The sequence below is a fragment of the Ictalurus furcatus genome, chromosome 4 (assembly GCF_023375685.1).
Source record: "Ictalurus furcatus strain D&B chromosome 4, Billie_1.0, whole genome shotgun sequence".
NCBI lineage: Eukaryota > Metazoa > Chordata > Actinopteri > Siluriformes > Ictaluridae > Ictalurus > Ictalurus furcatus.
Genome location: NC_071258.1, coordinates 35,771,162 through 35,791,161, shown reverse-complemented (window position 1 = coordinate 35,791,161; position 20,000 = coordinate 35,771,162). Strand labels below are relative to the sequence as shown.

General features: G+C 38.8%; 3 protein-coding genes across 5 annotated transcripts in view; 2 read left to right on the top strand and 1 right to left on the bottom strand.

The window, feature by feature from the left end:
• dmxl2 (Dmx-like 2) overlaps positions 1-2,776 on the top strand; it is a 42,895-nt gene extending 40,119 nt beyond the window's left edge. For both annotated transcript variants that reach the window (XM_053623788.1, XM_053623787.1), the window contains exons 44-45: positions 1-78; positions 373-2,776. The exon at positions 1-78 is cut by the window's left edge and continues 140 nt beyond it. In XM_053623788.1, coding sequence (XP_053479763.1) covers positions 1-78; positions 373-582 — 288 coding nt within the window. In that variant the 3' untranslated portion in view covers positions 583-2,776. The remainder of the gene's footprint in view (positions 79-372) is intronic.
• A 748-nt stretch (positions 2,777-3,524) lies between these two features.
• On the bottom strand, positions 3,525-15,499 carry gldn (gliomedin). Its single transcript, XM_053623789.1, has 11 exons — positions 15,334-15,499; positions 11,976-13,153; positions 11,408-11,459; positions 11,287-11,304; positions 10,982-11,080; positions 9,544-9,645; positions 9,058-9,195; positions 7,914-7,988; positions 6,879-7,004; positions 6,404-6,554; positions 3,525-5,964 (listed from the first exon to the last, which is right to left on the bottom strand). The coding sequence occupies exons 2-11, from the start codon at positions 12,435-12,437 to the stop codon at positions 5,493-5,495; spliced, it is 1,695 nt and encodes a 564-aa protein (XP_053479764.1). The 5' UTR covers positions 12,438-13,153; positions 15,334-15,499; the 3' UTR covers positions 3,525-5,492.
• Positions 15,500-16,517: 1,018 nt separating this feature from the next.
• Positions 16,518-20,000, top strand: part of LOC128607126 (aromatase) — a 7,698-nt gene continuing 4,215 nt past the window's right edge. For both annotated transcript variants that reach the window (XM_053623791.1, XM_053623790.1), the window contains exons 1-3: positions 16,518-16,868; positions 18,134-18,284; positions 19,446-19,600. In XM_053623791.1, the coding sequence (XP_053479766.1) occupies positions 16,661-16,868; positions 18,134-18,284; positions 19,446-19,600 (514 nt within the window). In that variant the 5' untranslated portion in view covers positions 16,518-16,660. The remainder of the gene's footprint in view (positions 16,869-18,133; positions 18,285-19,445; positions 19,601-20,000) is intronic.

Below are 20,000 nucleotides of genomic sequence, written 5' to 3'. Positions count from 1 at the left end.
GACTCGGCCATTAAAGCCTTAGCTCTGGACGCGAGTGAGGACTTCTTCATCACCGGCTCGGCCGAGGGAAACATGAAGGTGAGCCATCACACTAAAGCGGTAAACAGCTTTATAAACTCTATACAGCTACTCCTGTTTCTCATCTGGACTAGAAATGCACCATGGACAGGCCACACCCCCTGCAATGTGTGATGGCTAAACTGGGAGCTGTACACTTTCGTTACTTTTCAGCTATATTTGCTTCACAACGCATGTCCCAGCTGATCATCTTTAGTTTTTGATGTAAAAGGCTATAAAACCTGGAGATTAGAGCTGGGCCTAAAGCGGAACCCTGTGGGACTCCGGTGCTGTAACAGAGATTTCTTTCTGCAGGTTTGGAAGTTAGCGGGTCACGGGCTCATGCACTCGTTCAGCACCGAACACGCCAAGCAGTCCATCTTCCGCAACATCGGCGCTGGCGTGATGCAGATCGAGACGTGTCCCGGTAACCGTATCTTCACCTGCGGCGCTGACGGAACCCTGAAGATGAGGGTTCTCCCCGATCGCTACAACACCCCGAGCAGCATCTTCGACATCCTCTAACCTGAAATAAGGCAGAATTCAGACAGCCGAAGCGTCTAGAAGCAAGTCGGTTTGGAAGCGTGAGAGGTCACGCCCCCGCCCCCCCAAAAAAGAAGCCCCGCCCCTTTCCCCGAGCCACGAGCTCACCGTTAGTGTTCTCATAGGAAAGCTATGCATGTGCTGAACTCGTCACTGCGGTGCATTCGCCAGAGTGTTGATTGTGCTCTGTGTGTGTGTGTACACGTGTCTGTACACGGGTACCCCCCTGTCTGTGAACCTCACGCTTTATTTATTATTATTACTGTAAATCACACACCTGTCTCACTCTCGCCCCATGCCTGCAGCTAGACCTATCTCACTCTAGATGTGTTTTAGAATGTATTTATTTATTTATATAAATGTACAAGTTTATACTACTGAAAACGGTTCGAGGAGGAGAAAAAGTGTCGCACTGAAAAAGATAAACCTGTCTCGCTCTCCTTTCATAACTCCAGTTAAACCTGTCTCGCTCTCCTTTCATAACTCCAGTTAAACCTGTCTCGCTCTCCTTTCATAACTCCAGTTAAACCTGTCTCGCTCTCCTTTCATAACTCCAGTTAAACCTGTCTCGCTCTCCTTTCATAACTCCAGTTAAACCTGTCTCGCTCTCCTTTCATAACTCCAGTTAAACCTGTCTCGTTCTCCTTTCATAACTCCAGTTAAACCTGTCTCACTCTCCTTTCATACATGCAGTATAATATCTGTTTTACTGACGTTCCACAATTCCACATAAATCTGTCTCACTCTCATCCCATAACTCCAGATAAACCTGTCTCACTCTTATTTTCTGTGTGTAAATAAATCTGTCTCACTCCCTTTCCGTAACTCCACCTAAACCCATTGTTCGGTCAGAATCTGTCTTGCTCTCTACACCTGTAACTCTCTTATTGCCCTGCCCCATAATTACTGTTAAATCTGTCTCCCTCTCATTCCATAACTCGATATAAAATCTGTCTCACTCTCATTCCATAGCTCCAGATACAATCTGTCTCACTCTCATTCCATAGCTCCGGATACAATCTGTCTCACTCTCATTCCATAGCTCCAGATACAATCTGTCTCACTCTCAATCCATAGCTTCGGATACAATCTGTCACACTCTCATTCCATAGCTCCGGATACAATCTGTCTCACTCTCATTCCATAGCTCCGGATACAATCTGTCTCACTCTCATTCCATAGCTCCAGATACAATCTGTCTCACTCTCAATCCATAGCTTCAGATACAATCTGTCTCACTCTCATTCCATAGCTCCGGATACAATCTGTCTCACTCTCATTCCATAACTTCAGATACAATCTGTCTCACTCTCATTCCATAACTTCAGATACAATCTGTCTCACTCTCATTCCATAACTTCAGATACAATCTGTCTCACTCTCATTCCATAACTTCAGATACAATCTGTCTCACTCTCATTCCATAACTTCAGATACAATCTGTCTCACTCTCATTCCATAACTTCAGATACAATCTGCCTCACTCTCATTCAGTAGTACTAGATAAATCTGTCTCTCTCTCATTCCATGTGCCTGCAGTTGAAACTCCATTCCTAATGGCTGTGGTTAATTCTGTCTCTCTATTCCTAAACCTGTCTCACTCTCTTTATAGCTGTAGATATAAACATGTCTCACTCACTCTCAGACCTGTCTCTCTCTCACGTTTTCCTCGTGGTGTTTTATTCAGTGACCCGAGACGTTTACTTTAAGCAGAAACAGTTATATTTGCACAGAAGTTTTTTTTCTTGACTCATTTTATTTATGGAGGTGTTTGTGTTTACCTGATCACGTGTCGTGTTTGTTGTTTTTGAACCGCTGTACTCCTCATCGACCCGTTTCCCGTGCGATGTGACCGTAAGGTGCGATGTTTCCTGGATCACTGGTTTTATTTCTGAAATGTGCGTAAACGTGTGCACTCGGATGTGGAGGCGCTGGGACAGTCGGAAAGACTGGAGGATGTTTTAGGGGGAAATGTTCTATATCCAGATGAATGTTTAGTTTTAAATGAATATAAATATATAAATATAAATAACTATAGATATGAACTAGCTGGACATAGCTTGTACAAACCGTTTTAATTTATTCTGTTTGGTTTTTATCATACTGGCTGCAATAGATGTATATTTGTTTTGGATGTATGTGATGTATTTATTAAACTCTGTGTTTGTGTACGGTCTGCTGGCCATCATGTCCACTGTGCGTGTGTGTGAGAGAGTGTGTGTGTGAGAGAGAGAATGAGTGTGTGTTGAACCGGTGGTCCTCCCGCTTCTCGTCTGTAGTGTATTTATTAAACAGGTCATGCCGTGTGTGAGGAAAGTTCTGGAAGAACAGAGATCGTTCTATCACGGTCAGAGTTTTACCTTTGTAAAGTAAGTTGAATAAATTTCTTTTTATTTCACCTGCACTTTCGTTTTTCCCCTCACGTCTACTGACAGCTGCGTCGGAGTTTCTCGATTTTATGTAAATGACTTCTCATGACTGTAAGTCCTGTAGAACTCGGCGTGACGGTGTGGAGCTACCGTTACACCCAGCACGTTACACCCGAGTGTTTTATTCCTCTTACGCCACATCTTTTATTCATTTAGAGTTGGTTTCTGTTCATCGTCTCCTTACAGATCAACAATCACACACGGTTTTGAATCCCGTTCATCGTTAGTGGAGCGTCCGCCGTACCAGAACCCTGTAAACGAGCCGTTACTATAGAAACGATAACTCGTGTACATCATTCGGTGTGTATTTCTGTGCGTTGGTAATTCTCGAATATTTCACGTTCTTGAATTTTAACTAAAAATGTTCACACAGATTAGCAGTGTACAGAAATAGCGCAATTACTGTTTTAAATTGTTTTCCGAATGTAGTAAACGTGACCGCTTGGCCATTTTAAATCTGTTCATTTGCCCGAGTTTCACTGTAAAGAAAAAAAAAAAGCTCTAAAATGACCTAGTTTGCCATGTGCACCTGATTTCGTTATTTTAGACTAAATACATTGTGATAAAGTGACAAATCAGTGTCTGTGTACAAATAATTCTGCTGCCTACAGTTTCCTGTTCTCTCAGTCCTCAGCCATGACCTGCTATTATATATTAAATTCTACAGAATACACGAAAATCAACAAAGACTCCGTTTATATCAGACTTCACTGATGCTCAGTAATAACGAAAACGTGTCTTGTGGTTATACTGAAGTTTTCCCTCCAGAAGTTGAGCTAGTGCTCATTGTAAAGTCGTCATCCCACGTGACGATACGTTAATGTACATAAACAAACATGACCGTGGAGACTGTCGTCACCTTTTAATTCAATCACAAACGCATTCAAGACTTTATTTATTTAAATATACACATTTGTAGGAATAACAATACAAAAGATTTGTGTTAGGGACGCTTTGTTACTGATAATTGTTAGAAAATTGCGTGTGAAGTTTATAATGGAATAAAGAGATTAATATTCAGCATATTCTGTAACAACATCTATAAGCCAAAAACATTGCAGTACAACGTGTAACATATAAACAACCTCGAATTCAGTACACATCACAAGAACAAATCATCCAACTGTTCATCGTCATCATTTAATTAAGGTGGAACGAACCGAGCGTTTGTTTCAGGTCCTGAGCGTTCACTAAGGTGCAGTACTTCATACTGGAACGCCGAGCAAAACTCAACATTAAATCATTTACAACTTTTTTTTAGGTCAAAATTTCGTTCCTGTATGACTGGAGTTCATAAATACAGTCAAGTTCAAAATCTGATTTTATTTCAGGAAAACTTACAGAATGTATTATTAGAAAGAATCTGCGTTTTTATCTCGTCAGAACGTTGAGGATTAAATCTTTCTAGATCTTGTTCACATGTTTCGTTTCATTTTGTCTCGCACTTTCATTGAAACAACATCTGGAAGAAAAATGTTTTTAAAAATCTGTGAATTTAGAAAGCATAATAGAAACATTACGGATACGACGATGTCACAGTGATACAGACTCAACACACTGAGGTTCTAGTGTTAGACTTCCTGTAACAGCGCCTCCTTCCTGCACATCACATTTCAGTGTGTTTTAGTAGTAGAGTTAAGGAGCTTTAAATGAGTCAGAACTGAACAGAAGTCTGTGGAGTTTAAGGTTTAAACTCCGCTGCAGGTAGAAATGATGGTTTTTGGATAAATCCCGTCTATATCACGTCGACTCTTGATGTGTAGCAATAAAAATATCTAAACCCAACAGAAAAATGTTTTTCACCGTGTTTGTTCGCCATTTTATCTTAAACTTGATCTGCAACTTCAAAGAAGGCTTTAAGCTCCGCCCACATCAAAATCACGTCATATCTCTGAAAAGCTTGTTTTTAGGTTATGATGATTAATCAGGTCAATTTTTTTAAAAATAAACCTTATGAATGACACTAAACTAGTGTGTAAATACATTATGAAATCCACATTATATTAGAACGTTCCTAGCCCAAACTAGAAGCTTATTACAGAGGAACTGCTCGAAATATCGAGTATTGTTGGATTTATGTTTGATTTTATACTGAAAATCGCATTCCAACAAACTTCTGTAAAAGTCTGAGCAGTGAAATCAACATTTTAATTCTGACGTCGTCCTAGATTTAGACTTTTGGTTGTAGGATGTATGCAAAATCATGCATATTTAATTAGACAAAGCCTCATTTGCATAAATAGTTGCACATTTCTTTAAAAAATATTCTGATAGCAAAAAAAAAAAAAGAGAGACTGGTTGCGATGTTTATTGTTTAAAATTTACTATATTCCCTGTAGTGTTTTGCAATAAAAATCAATTTGGAATAAATTGTGTGGATAAAGGAATGGGCACGAACGCTGTACTAGTGAAGAGTAATTTTGAAAGGAAACCAGTCCTCTAGGACCCAGAGGACTTCATATATTAAAAACTGTCATCAGAAAGAAAATGGACTCTGTAGGATTTGACGTGTCCGCTGTCCCAAACGTATAAATGCCGGTCTTTAGGATTGTAAGACATCATGGATAGCACGCTAGCCGGAGTCCAGAGGTCGAAGCTAACGTTGAGAGGTTTTTGTTTGAGGAGATCGAAGGCGTAGGTCACTCTGGTGTCTTTGACGTCGGTGACGTAGAGGACGCCGCACGCGATGAAGGCGTTTCCCGCTTTGCTTCTCGGGTAGCTGGTGTTAATGTACGCCGTTATGGAGAACGTTTTCTCGTCTAGTTGCGCCACCACGATGTTCTCGTCGACGCTCGAGGCGAAGACGAGCCACAAGCCGCTTTCATCCGCCGCCATTTTAAAGTAGGTCTTCGAGTTCCGCAGCAGGTAGGACAGGTTGTGGTAGAACGCGTTCTCTATGGCCAGTGTGTGTAACGTCTCAGTGTGTAGATTATACCTGTGAAAGTACCATACATGTAGATTTTCTGTAAATGTTTACTGACAGTACTACAATAGTATCGTTTCTTTGTAAAACGTTTCTAAGTAGACTACAAACTTTTAAAGACTTCACAAACTTGAATGTAACGTTGTAACTAGGCTAAGTTTGTTAAAGTTTGTTAAAGTTTGATTAGTAGAAATGGTTTGTTTACTTATGTTCCAGTTTACACTCCTGGGCAAAAAAAGAGAAAAGGGCCAAGCCCAAAATGTCAAATATTAATATATAAATATTCACTTGTATAGTCTTCTTGTACACAAAGCTAAAATCATGATCATGATTAAAATGTTTGATGTAAAATTCAAAGATAAACATAACTCATGGCTCCGTATTCCACACCTGCCTGAGCAGTTGATGATTTCATGGTTAAATATGCTAGAAATATGGAAGTATTTCTTACCGGGCGATGCTGTAGGTCCCGGCGATGTGGTAATAAATGAAGTTGTTGTGAACTAAATGTCCGCATCCTTGGAAAAACTTCTTCACGTCGATGGACTTGCTGCTGCTGTTCTGCCAGGCGGCGATGCTGCTGAACTCCTTCATAATACGACCTACAGCAGGTAGAGACACGATCTCACCTGGAAATCTCCTCACAGAAACCCTCGAAATATCAGCCATTACAAGTCCATGTGAATGAGTGCTACTACAGAAACGATAACGTACTAATATACAGTAGAACGAGCGCATTGATATAAACCTGTGATTTTCAGCTGAACTACTGTCAGAGCTGCTGTGCTAGAGAACTAATCAACACCGTCTGACCAATCAGAATCCAGCTCTCAGCAGCGCTGTGGGATATACGTTACAGCATCACACTGATTTGAGAAGAGCTAGAACGCGGCGCTCTCTCAATCTCCTCACGTCCGATGACGTACCTGAGAAATGTTCTGCTACCCAGATCTTCTCATCATCTCCCACTGCTGTGTCTTTCATCCAGGTTCCAAACGTACTCTCCATCTTCGCCAGGTTCCTCGGATCCTTTACTGACTTTATGATGCACTCTGCCACAGGAAATACATTTTGTTTTCTACGTAAAATGTCTAATAGCTCGTGAGTAGGACTAATGGAGCTTCTTCATTCTTAGAACGGTTCTATGTAGAACCCTACAACTGAGTGTTTTCCTTTCAGAAAAGGTTCCAAGTAAAACCATTTTAAGAAGCTAAGAACTCTTAATTACCCAATGAGCCTTTAGCAGAATCTATATCCTTAAAGGTTCTATGTAGAACCCTACAACAAAGTGTTTCTCTATCAGACCGGGTTCTAAGTGGAAGCATTGTACAAAACTCAGAATCCTTAATTATCCAGTGAACCCTTACCAGCTTCTAAACCCTCTACAGGTTCTACTCTACGTAGAACCGTACGAAAAGAGAGTTTCCCTTTCATAAACTCTCTCCAAGTAGAACTATTTTAGGATGATTGGAACTTTTAATTATCCATTAATGATCCTTAAAGCACTATTTATTTTGTCTCACAGTGTATCAAGTACCAAGAAGCCACAGTAAACTTGACCGGTTCTAGGTATTAAGAAGAACCCAGATAATACATACCATACTGTTAGAAATAAAAAGTTCTTCAGGAGTTTCAGGGTTTTATTGGATAATTAAGGGCTCTAAGTTTCCAAAAATAAAAATAAATAAATAAAAATACCACTACTTGGAATCATATAATTCAAAAAATCATATATAATCAATAGAAAAAGGGTTCTTGAAGTGTTTTTTGTTTGTTGTTGTTTGTTTTTGCATATTTCATTGAAAAATTAAGGGTTCTTAACTACCAAAAAGTTTGACCTCAGATCCAGAGTAAAATCAGATTAGTTAATTAATCTAAATGTCTAAATTGTTTAGAGACATTTTTAATGATTTGGTCAGGAATGCAGCACACATGAGAAGGTGAGGAATTTGCGTCTGTACCGTTTTTTGAGGTCTTTCCCCGCTTCCCTGGTCCTTGACTCATCATATGATCATGTGAAACAGCGTGAATGAAACCTGGGGTAAAAACACATATAAATCAGCGCACGTTTCAGGCGTGTAAATGATTCACGCGTTTTTCTGACTAGTGATGTGTTCACTGACGTGAGAACATCAACAGTATAACAGACACAGGTGACTTCACGGACTTTACGCAGTCCTCCTGCCTCGTAGACGAACCGAGAGTCCCTTTAATCAGCTACCACTACCACACAGGTCACTGTGTTAGTATATCACGACCAACTATAGAATATCTGTTATGAATGCACAAGTATTGGCACCCCATCTACCTTTTATGAGGGGGTACGATGTGGATGGTGCTTTTACTCTTCTATAATCAGATGGATTAGATGTGGATTCTTCATAATATTAAACAATCATCATAATTATGTAGAGTCCTGCGTTTAAAAGTGTTCTTTTATTTCATTTAGCAAAGATGTAGAAGAACAATACTAGCCAAAACTGTAATGTTTTTAAAAAACATTCTGTGAACTAGCAATTTCACACACAATTCGGCAAATTAGCAATTGAGGAGAAAAAGCAGCTGCCGGTGATCATAATCAAACTCCCGATGTGGTCTCCAGAGCTGCGGATGACACTGCCCATGGTTTACTTTACATTTTCAGATGTAGAGTTTTTTATTGTTTACTTAACAAGTGATCATATCAACAATGGGTGAAATGGTAAGTTTGTTACTGAGTTTGCACTTTGTTGCTAATTTCACTGTAAAATTCTCCCCAAAGCTTGATAAATTCACCTGCTTTCCCTGTTTAACTGTGTATTCATTCGACTTTCTCTTCACCAGAAGCTCACGAAGATCAAATGTAATAATAACAGTACAATTCATGTACTGTTAATCCATAATAACAACCAACTTAACCTAAATCATGTTAGAGCTGTACGGCTGATCAAAAAACAAAACAAACACTGGTGTATGATTGACTGAGGTGTTTTTAACCATGTTAGTGTTTACTGAAACCCATGAAACAGATGACAGTTATAGGAGAGGGTTACTAAGGAAACTCAGGAAAAAAAGAGGGCTAATACAGTCTCTCAGGCGTTTTCACTATGTTAGCATTAGCGCTACCTTCAGATGCATGGCCCATGTGCAGGTGCGCTCTCTGAGTTCTGTTTCTGGCTGGTCTCGGTGGTCCGGGTGGTCCTGGAAGCCCGGGTGGGCCAATCGGACCTGGAGCTCCAGGCGGTCCCATGGGGCCAGGAGGACCTGCCAGGTAAACAAACAAACAAAAAAAACGCTGAAATCCCCAATGGAAAGTAAAAACTTAGAGAGAAACCATTTCTTTTTATATTATTTTGCGTATATTTCTCTTCAACATCAAAGATACACCATTTTAGATAATTGTATACATTGCATTAAAGGTGTATTAGGTAAGATTAGTCCATTTCCCCCTCCCAGCATTCCGGACCAGAAATCACTTTTCCTTTTAATGGCTTAATCCACTATTCTATTATCACGTTCTACACATTTTGCAAGTTATTTGTAGAAGTAAGTTTTTTTTTTTTTAAATTGACTATTGCACCTTCAACTCCAAATAGGAATGTTAATATTTACCTTCTACAATCACATCATTAGAAGGTTCTCCCTTTTCTCCAGGTCGTCCTTGGTCACCTTTCACACCCGGCTCACCTGGATCACCTTTTTCACCTGGAGGACCTAAAAAAATACATTTTTACATTTCAAGCACCTCTTAAAAATGAAATACCGCTCTAACGTGCGTATTAATGTGCATTTATGAGATTTTAAAAAGTACAATCAGAACAATCCTCTTCACGTGTCTGAAGTAATGAGCAAAAACAGAACAAGGTCATTTATAGGAAAAAACTACAACATTAACAACAGGAAATATTCATCACTGCATGCTCAAAATATATCTGAAGATTTGATTCTGTGCATCAAAATGAAATAGAAATGCTTCTTTCATGGCTACTGAATCTCACACAATGGAAGTTTAACCACAGCGTCACCAAATATTTTCACATATTCCACCGCAGTGTGACGCTTATCAGATCAGTCATCGTTTCTTACAGTCAGTCTAAATGTTTTCCAGAAGCCTCTCATCAGGAGAATAAAGAATTTCATTCAGGTCTCCTCCATGACTCAGTGTCTCAGTCCTCCAACACCAACAATCCAGAGAATCAGTGTGACTTAAAAACCCACAACTACGACTGCCTCCGTTTCCTATCAAAGACTTCTCACAGTATTCCCACTGAGGCACAGTAACATTCCGATTCAGTACAGATACTGAAAAACCACCGGATCCACAACCCGGATGGACGAGTGAAGAGTGGACTTTCATAAAGAGCTGACATCCTCTTCCCTTGCTGCAGCAGTCTTCTGAATTCACAACCAGCCACTGGATGGATAATTTGGGAATGGTGTAATGGGTAGAATTCCCACCCAAATTTGGATCGTGGCAAATAATGGAAAAAGTGCCCAAGCATTTGACTGATGAGTGGTAACAGTGCAAAGGATCGAATTTCCAATCCTTTGTTGGATCAATAAAAAAATATATAGATATGTAATCTATAATAATATATATAATCCACAGGATCCCCATCTGTTTGGTAGACCACAGAGAATCATGTAATGAGCAGAAATTCCTACCGTTTGATGAATCACTGAGAATGGATTTGGATGGAAGAGTGTAATGGACAACATTCCCAAATGAAATTCCACACTCTTTAATTTGGGAATGTATGGACAAAATTACCAACCCTTTGGCAGATCAATTTGAATGATGTAATGGTCAAAAAGTCCACCGCAAAATTCCAGGCATTTTAATGACCCACTGGGAATGTTACATATGGAACGGTGTAATGAGCAGAATTTCAGACGAACGTCCAAACCCTTTAAAGAATCATTGTTCCCAATTCCCAATTGCGTAAGGGCAGAAATCCAAATTCCTGTTCTGTATAAAATTAACAATTTGCTCATTTTGATGGATCGTTTGGGAACGGTGTATCTTTAAGGAAGACTATATTTATCTGACCTCTTTTTCCTCGTTTACCGGGTGCTCCAGGTTCACCTGGCAAACCGGGAATTCCATTTGTCCCGTTGTATCCTGGCATTCCATCCACACCTGGCAAACCTGCAAGTCCCAGTGATGTTATTGGTAATTAAACACATCATTTATCATCAATTATTTATTTCTTTTGGATATTTTTTACCTTATAAAATATTTGTTATGGAAACATTCATAGAGACTGAAAGCTGATATTAATGAAAGCTGTATTAATGAAAGCTGTATTAATGAATGCTGTATTAATTAAGGGTTTATTGAAGATATTTTCCTACCTGGTGGTCCGGGAGGACCTGTTTAAAAAATGTAGAAAGTTAATGAAGATCTTCATCCATTAAAGAAAGTCAGAAATATTCTCTATTTCATTATTGGAAATGTTGATGAGGAGAAACGTACCAGTGAGACAAACTCCTTTAGTGCTGTTACAGATGTCCAGTAACACTTTAACCTTAAAAACAAAAACACGTTTAAAATAAATAAAGACTTTTCCTCTCTCGCACATTATCTGTGCCAGCTCCAGGAGATTAGACCTCTTACTGATTAAAATAAGGAGGCTTAATTATTATCATTCTTATAAATGGAAAATTATACTTCAATATTATAAAGAATATTTGAAGATGTTCAGAAAAATGTTACATGTACAAACAAAATCATTACTTTAAGAAAGTCAGTGAAAGAGAATGAATTATTTGAATGAATTATTTGAATGAATTATTTGGTGGATTTTTCTGGTTTGATTAAACCGACTACAAAATCAATTCTTTCGGTTATTTTTCAGGTTCCATTTCCGGATAATGCTCATACAGTTCACTCGTCATATTTATTCAAAATATAAAATCATACTTGCTTGATTATTATTCACTTTAGGGGAAATATTTTGGATTAGACTGAAGGATTTTCACATGATTTCTTATTTTATACATTTTCATAAACACCAATCTGCCATTTTATTTTTAGTTCTCACCGGCACCATGGAGTACGTCATCATCATCATCATCCCATCGTGCTGCACCATCCTGTGATAGAAATCCGGATGGTCCTGAACGTTCCTCTCCTTGTTACTCGACACTTCTTCTCCGGTTCCGTCTCCTGAAATCTCGGCCAGTTTCTCCTCCAGTTCCAGCTGAAGTTTCTGCTGCAGAGCCTGAGCTTCCTTCAGCTCCTGGCTCCTTTTATTCCTGGAGTTTTGCTGCAGATCTTCCTGGATGTCCTGCTGATTTCTGCTCATCTCCGTCATGAACTCCACCACCGAGCTCTGAGAGATTTCCTCCAGACGAGACTCCACCGCATACATCCGATTTTCAAACTCTCTGGTCTGGAGAAGGAGCAACATAAATCCTGCCGAGTTCAGCAGAGTGAGCACGCTGACGATCCCCAGCGTCCAGTGAAACGTCCACGACAACCGGAGGGACTCTGACGTCTTCATCTGGAGCTCCGGGGAAGAAGAAATCCACAGAAATTTGAGGCAAAAACTGTGCAGAAAAAAGTGAGGAACGACTAAAGAGGAAGAAAAAAATGATTGGAGAAGAAGTCCAAATAAATAATCGATTCAAATTTATACGGGAGACAAATGTGTAAAAAAAATTTTTTTTAAAAAGCAGTTAGTTTTGAAAAAGTATTCAATTAAAACAGGAAAAAAATCAAACCCTCAAGAACTTATTTTACAAAATTCAAGCTTCATGATATAAAGTTTAAAAAAACTGTGACAATAAGCAGTTATATTAAAAAATCATTAGGTTAAGTTTTTTTTTTTTTTTTTTAAATTTTAGATATAAATGTTTGACAAAGTCCAGAAAAATCCTCTTAAATTCAAGGTCAAATTCTTAAGAGCTGTAAAAAGTACAATAAAAACATTTCTAGACCAAAAATGTAGCAATACGCAAAATAAAAATGTTTAACATATGATTTAAAAAATGAACAAACACATCTGAAGATTTCCAGAGTGAAGAATCCCAGGAACTGTAACGCCGCAGCTCTGAGACGACAATAAGACGACGCTGAGGCGTTTGCTGAAGGCGACACACAAACGCAGCTGTTGTTCGGTGGTGTTTCTGAAGACCCTCGTCTGTACAGTCACCTGATTTATATTCAGCAGAGTCGAATTCTTCATTCTGACTGGGGGCTGAAACACGCAGCTCATCGCTGCAGATCATCACCGACACAACGACGACAACAACAACGACAACAACAACAACAACATCAATGATGAATCGCCAGCAACAAGGAGCAGATTGATTTATTTACTGACCAGCAGGACGTCAGAGAGAGTACATTAACCCAGTTTCAAAGTAAAGAGCAAAAAACGTTTCATTCTCAAAATAACAAAATGGAAAAAAACACGATTAACTATATATTGTATATATTATAACTATAACTATATATTATTTATTATTATTATTATTATTATTATTATTATTATTAATAATAATAATAATATTATTTATTATTTTTATTATAATTATATTATATTTTTATTATAATTATGTGAGTCATTTATATATGTAATTAAAATAGACATGAAAAGGGGGCAATAAGGTTTAGCAATAAAAATTTGGTTAGAGCAGTTTTATACAGATCTGTTTAGAGATTTTATCAGAAAGTGTCATTTACAAAAATAATATAAATAAAGAAGATTAACTATAATGCTACTAATAATCACAAAACCAACCTTATTTTTATAGCACTTAAAAAAACACGTTAAGAAAAATAAAAACTAAGCTATATGACAAGCAATATGAAGGATTTTTAAATACTTCTTCACAATTTTTTATGCTTTTTATTTTCTAACACTAATTAACACTCTATAACCAATACGAATAATGTATTAATAATAATATTGTGCGTTACTCAGTTTATTTGTAAATGGTTATTTTGGAAGAGAAAGGCAGAAACAGTGAAGAGAAGATCGTAAATAAACACATTCTGATGGTGTGTGTTGGAAGCTCTCGGGTTTTTCGGGCGATATGTGACCCAGATATCTCTAAATCTGAGAGGACAGCACTGAGTCTGAGTTTCCCCCCGAGGATAAAAGCACAGACAGATTAGAGACGCTCTCGTACCCTGAACCCCCACCGATCCGGCACGTCCTGTCTCAGAACTCTGACTATTAACACACATAAACCAATAAACTCATTATTACTGAGTAACAATTCCACTAATGATTTATTACATTTTTATGTTTAGTTATTTGTTATTATTTTATGTTTATGAGTAACAATGAGATTTCTGACGGATATTTACACCACGGCGCTGCTGAGTTCTGGACTGTGATTGGGTCGTCAGGTGGTGATTAGTTCTCTATAACAGCGGCTCTGACACCAGCGCAGGTTTATATTAATAATAATGCTCTCGTTCTGATACGTTACTTCTCTGTAAGGAGAAGTGTGTTTATGTAACATTGATGGAAGGAGTCTCCAGTGTCAGCGCTGTGTAACAGTCAGAGGGGAAGCTGGAACTTTAAGTTTCACACATCTTCATCACAGAGTTTACACTTCTCTACTGTTTCTATGGTAACACGATAAGCTGCGTTTTTTTCTCTTATTAACTTGGAGAGAGAATAAAGAGAGGGAATAGAGAGAGAGAATTGAGAGAGAGAATAGAGGGAGGGAATTGAGAGAGAGAATTGAGAGAGAGAATAAAGAGAGGGAATAGAGAGAGAGAATTGAGAGAGAATAGAGGGAGGGAATTGAGAGAGAGAATTGAGAGAGAATAGAGAGAGAATTGAGAGAGAATAGAGGGAGGGAATTGAGAGAGAGAATTGAGAGAGAGAATAAAGAGAGGGAATAGAGAGAGAGAATTGAGAGAGAATAGAGAGAGAATTGAGAGAGAATAGAGGGAGGGAATTGAGAGAGAGAATTGAGAGAGAGAATAAAGAGAGGGAATAGAGAGAGAGAATTGAGAGAGAATAGAGGGAGGGAATTGAGAGAGAGAATTGAGAGAGAGAATAAAGAGAGGGATGGTGAGGGAATGAGTGTTTATAGCTGCTATAACGTAAGCGAGAACAGGAACTAAACTGCTTCATGTAACTATAAACGGATAAAAAGTATAACATGTTCTTTAATAACTACAAGCATGTAATTGTTGGTAAATTGTTGTGGTGTAAAAGGATCATAAATCATATTTTCTTTCAGTTTAGGTAAAAATCTCACTAATTGTGAACACAGAAAAGAGAGAGACAGAGAGAGAGAGAGAGAGGGACAGAGAGAGAGAGAGAGAGAGAGAGACAGAAGGAGAGAGAGATCCACATTGCTTAAATTGTCCTGTTTCTTTGTTCCCTGAGGACTGATATAAGTGACGTAAGACTTTCTGGAAATTTCCCTCACCCTCAATAGCGTTATTCACTCGCGCTGAGTTCCGTGTAGTTCTCAGACGACAGAAGCACACGTTGTTCCCGCTGTGGATTAAAGATGCCTTGTTTCCACACAGCGTTCCAGCTTTCCTCAGATTCCGCCCTTTGTCCCGAATCACGGACTCCACACTGCTACATAGCAGTTCCTTTACAACCGGGTTCTGATCCGATGGGGAGCGGTGTGTATTACCCATCATGCACTGCAAGCATACACAAGGTTTACCACAGAAACTTCAGAGAGTCCATGCACAGAGGTAACATTCAAACGAGGCAGAAAACCTATAAAAATATGAACTCTTTTATTGAATTTTATATATGTACAAATATAACGAACCATGGAGATGAAAATAATTACATTTATAACTAATTAAAACTAAAACCAGCGTTTCAAGTTACAACAAAAAGTCTTTTCAACAAACTTGGGTAAAGTTATGTGGACTTTATATTTATATTACTCACTTGCCGGTTGATTTGATCTGAAATGACTTGCTAATGAGGCCGAACACAATCCATACATTATACTGTACATGATAAACACGGTCTATAACATGTACATGAGTGCATTACACAGCGCTGATGAATTCTGGATCCTGATTGGTCAGCAGGTGTCAGCGCCGTAGCGCCGCCGCACATCACAGCATCCACAACATTAAATATGACTAAAAAATGCATTTACATGAATAAACCGTTTTTAATGAAGAGAGGAAGTGTAAACTCGTCTGTCCTGAAGCTGTGGGAAAACTACAAACCACAGCTTTACCTCTGACGGTTACAGCGCTGACACTGGAGACTCCTTCCATTACACTAACATCTCCTTATAGAGAACCTCACCACTTCGATGATGTGTTTATGCGGAGCGTCCGCTGTAAAAGTCCCTGTGAACGAGCCGTTACTATAGAAGCGGTGCATTAATATGAATATGAACCTGCGTTACTGCGAGAGCCGCTGCTGTAGAGAACGACTCAGCTCCTTCGGTGTATTTGGGAGAACTTCTGTGCAGATAGAGAGCCGTGGAGATAAAGACAATGCTAACGTGGTGCTCGTTAGGACTTTCTAGGATTTGAGAGCTTGTGAGTTTTGCAAACATTCTGCGATATGAACGTCTGCGAGATACTCAAGGTCTCTCAAGGTCACGCGCGCTGGCAGCGAAACAAAACCCTCAAGGTCAGTGCGGCTGGCGTGTGAGAGTCTTAACTCTTGTTGTGACGTGAGGATTAGCCGTGACCCGAGCTGACTTGTATAAAACAGCGTGAGAAGACGGGGAGCTGGCGGTGAGAGACAGCACACGTTCTCCGGTTCCCATGGCAGCACACGTGTTCCCGATGTGTGAGCGCAGCGGGAAGCCAGTGCGTTTCAGCGAGACCGTCATGGAGATTTTACTGCGCGAGGCTCGGAACGGGACGGACCCGCGGTACGAGAACCCGCGTGGGATTACGCTGCTACTGCTGCTGTGTCTGGTTCTGCTGCTCACTGTGTGGAACCGCCACGAGAAGAAGTGCTCCATTCCAGGTGCTGATGTTTGGGTTATATATTAATGCTAGAAAATATGACATCTAATGGGTTTCTAGTGGGCTCCTGATGGTCTGTAATGGCCATGCGTTGTTCCTAATGGTTCCTTTTATTCTATTTATGTTGGATCATCTACTCAGGACAGAACGCTCTACTGGAGTTTAATAACAACCAGAAAATCCCTAATGGAAACCATTAAGCCAGTTCGCATTAAATGATGGAAAACATTCGAGATAATGAATCGTATGTTTTTCTCAGCAACAATAATACAGTGCAAAAGTTTGCGTCCCCTTAAGATTTCTGGATGATGTACGGGTGAAAATCTCCAGTGGTTTCCATCATGTAATGGGAAATGCCCCACTGGTTTCCAGTTCATTTCCCAGGACGAAAACTTGACAAACTCACGCCATGATATTAAGAGGATTATGAATATTACACATGAATAATGATGCAGTTAATATATAATATCAGCAGCACTGCAGTAATTAACTCTTCATCTAACGCACATGAGCTTCGATTTCTGGACAATTTAAACAGCACTACATGCTACGTCTGTCAAATTAGCGTTCATGCTAGCAGTGTGTTCCTTTTTTTTTTTTTTTTTTTAAAGTACGTTATGTCCTGAATTCTAATAGCAATATTATTGCAGCCTTTCTAAACGAAATAACTGTTTAACGTCACATTCTCTATGTCAGTTTATAACCAGATACTGATTAACATGAGGTACGTTTATGTAAATGTATGTAAATGACTGTAAATGTATGTAAATTCATAGTCCTAGTTTACTGACTTACAGCTTTTTGCTTCTTATTACAATACATATGAACTTCTCTGCAGAATAATAATAATAATACATTTTGATTTATTTTGTTATCGTTTTTGTTATATTTATAAAGAAGGATGTTAAAAAAAATTCATGTTAAAAAATATTGAAAGTAGGAAGTGAACATACAGTGTATAATGAATACACCGATTTTTGCTTTTGTTTTATATAAGAAAGTTTTATTCAGACATCTTGTAATGTGGGTGTTTATGATTTAGCCATGCAGGTTGTACGATGCTAAATTGGTGGCTATTAGCTTGCATTACTTGTTGGCTACATTAGCATTGTAGCTCCAGTGTTAAACTAAAGAAGCGGATTTGAGAAGCGGAACACGTCTCGGGCAACGTGGACGTTTTATTTTTCACCAGTTTGTTCCTTTATCTGAGGGAGTGTGTATAGAGTAAATATCGTGTGTGTGTGTGTGTGTGTGTGTGTGTTTCAGGTCCCTCGTTTTGTCTGGGGTTGGGTCCCCTGATGTCCTACTGCAGGTTTATTTGGATGGGAATCGGGACAGCGAGTAATTACTATAATGAGAAGTACGGAGACATGGTGCGAGTGTGGATCAGCGGAGAGGAGACACTCGTCCTCAGCAGGTAGATAAACACTAATCCCACATCCCCTCATCATACAGCCATCTGTTATATACTCAACACTCACACAGACACGGGGTTAACCTCACAGTGTCCCTCAAATCTGTCTGAACTTCCTGTTTAACATATTCAGGTCGTTGTCATGGTTACATGGTATCAGGAACATTTTGTTTACATTTAAAGCGGTGCTTGAATTTCTATCCAGTGTCTCAGTGTGAGATAATAACACACACACACACACACACACACACACACACACACACCTCTCAGCCAATCAGAGCTGAGGATTTTCCATTGCCATAACTTGAATCAAACTGTCACAGCTCATGATTCATTTTCTGGCTAATGATCACAATTAGCAATTTAATATTCTTTTCTATTGATTTCACATCAATTTTATAAATGAATTTATAAAACCTCTCACTTACAATAATCAGAGGTTACAATATGTGCTGCAGTATAACAAAGAAAACGTGTAAAAGTAAAAACAAACACAATAAACTGATTCCTTCAACTAGTAACAAATAAATCACAGCTTTTTTTAAACCGAGATTATTATTTTTATTATTTACACAATTACTAACACAATTTATTAATTTAACACGATAGTAATTTATAGTGATTTAATATACTCATTAATTATATTATTTATATCCGTTTATATATATATTAAATATGTCTAAATATATATATCGTCACTAAACTCATTCCATAATCACAATCAGCTCTAATAATTACAATGATTTGTTTATGTAATAATTCTGACCGATCTAAAGTAGCGAAATAAATATATTAGACCTTATATAGAAGTGAGGGTATCAATCTGTCGTTCTTACGCCTCTCACACGTGAAAAAAGTGACGCTCATCATAACTGCACACGTGATTCATTCCTGCTTCAGAATCGATTCATTTAAGAGTCGTTTAAACGTAATGATTCATTAGATTCAGCTGCTTCAATCAGATGTTTAACGAATTTAATTGAGATTATTTACTGTAATTGAGTTAATAATTGAGAATAATGAAATGTAAACAAAGAACAGTGAAGTAGAGAAGGACATGAAGGAAGGTTCTTGCCAGTGCACTGTGACAGTGTGTGTGTACGTGTGTAATTAGCGTGTAATTAGCGTGTAACAGACGTGTGTTTGCTGTGAAACGTGTTTCAGGCCGTCGGCGGTGTATCACGTGTTGAAGCACTCGCAGTACACGTCGAGGTTTGGGAGTAAACTGGGGCTGCAGTGTATCGGCATGCACGAGCAGGGAATCATCTTCAACTCCAACGTCACGCTGTGGAGGAAAGTGCGTACGTACTTCGCTAAAGGTAACGTTCGTATTACATCCCCACAAACGCCGAGCGCCTCTCTGCTTCACATCAGCAACACACCATACATACAACACCGTGTGTCTGAGGATTTATATTAATATTACATATCAATTGTTTAAATTGAAATGACTTTTTCATTACATCCTTCTATACAGTTGTGCCTAAAAGTTTGCGCACCCCTTGCAGAATCTGCTAAATCTTAATACTGTTAATAAAATAAGACGGATCAATAAAATCCCATGTTGTTGCTTATTTAGTCCCGTCCTGAAGAAGCTATTTCACATAACAGATGTTTACGTATAGTCCACAAGACAAGATAATAGCTAGATAATAGGGAGTCATGAAGCACGCTCACAAAACAAACACATCATGTCGTGGATCATCCAGGTAACGACAC

Excerpts from the sequence above, each read along its gene's own strand:
- gldn (XM_053623789.1), bottom strand. The coding sequence starts at position 12,437 with ATGAAGACGTCAGAGTCCCTCCGGTTGTCGTGGACGTTTCACTGGACG. Across the intron at positions 9,196-9,543 it reads TAATGATGTGATTGTAGAAG|GTCCTCCTGGCCCCATGGGA; the intron begins GTAAATATTAAC and ends TTTACCTGGCAG. Across the intron at positions 7,005-7,913 it reads GGGAAAGACCTCAAAAAACG|AGTGCATCATAAAGTCAGTA; the intron begins GTACAGACGCAA and ends TTCCTGTGGCAG.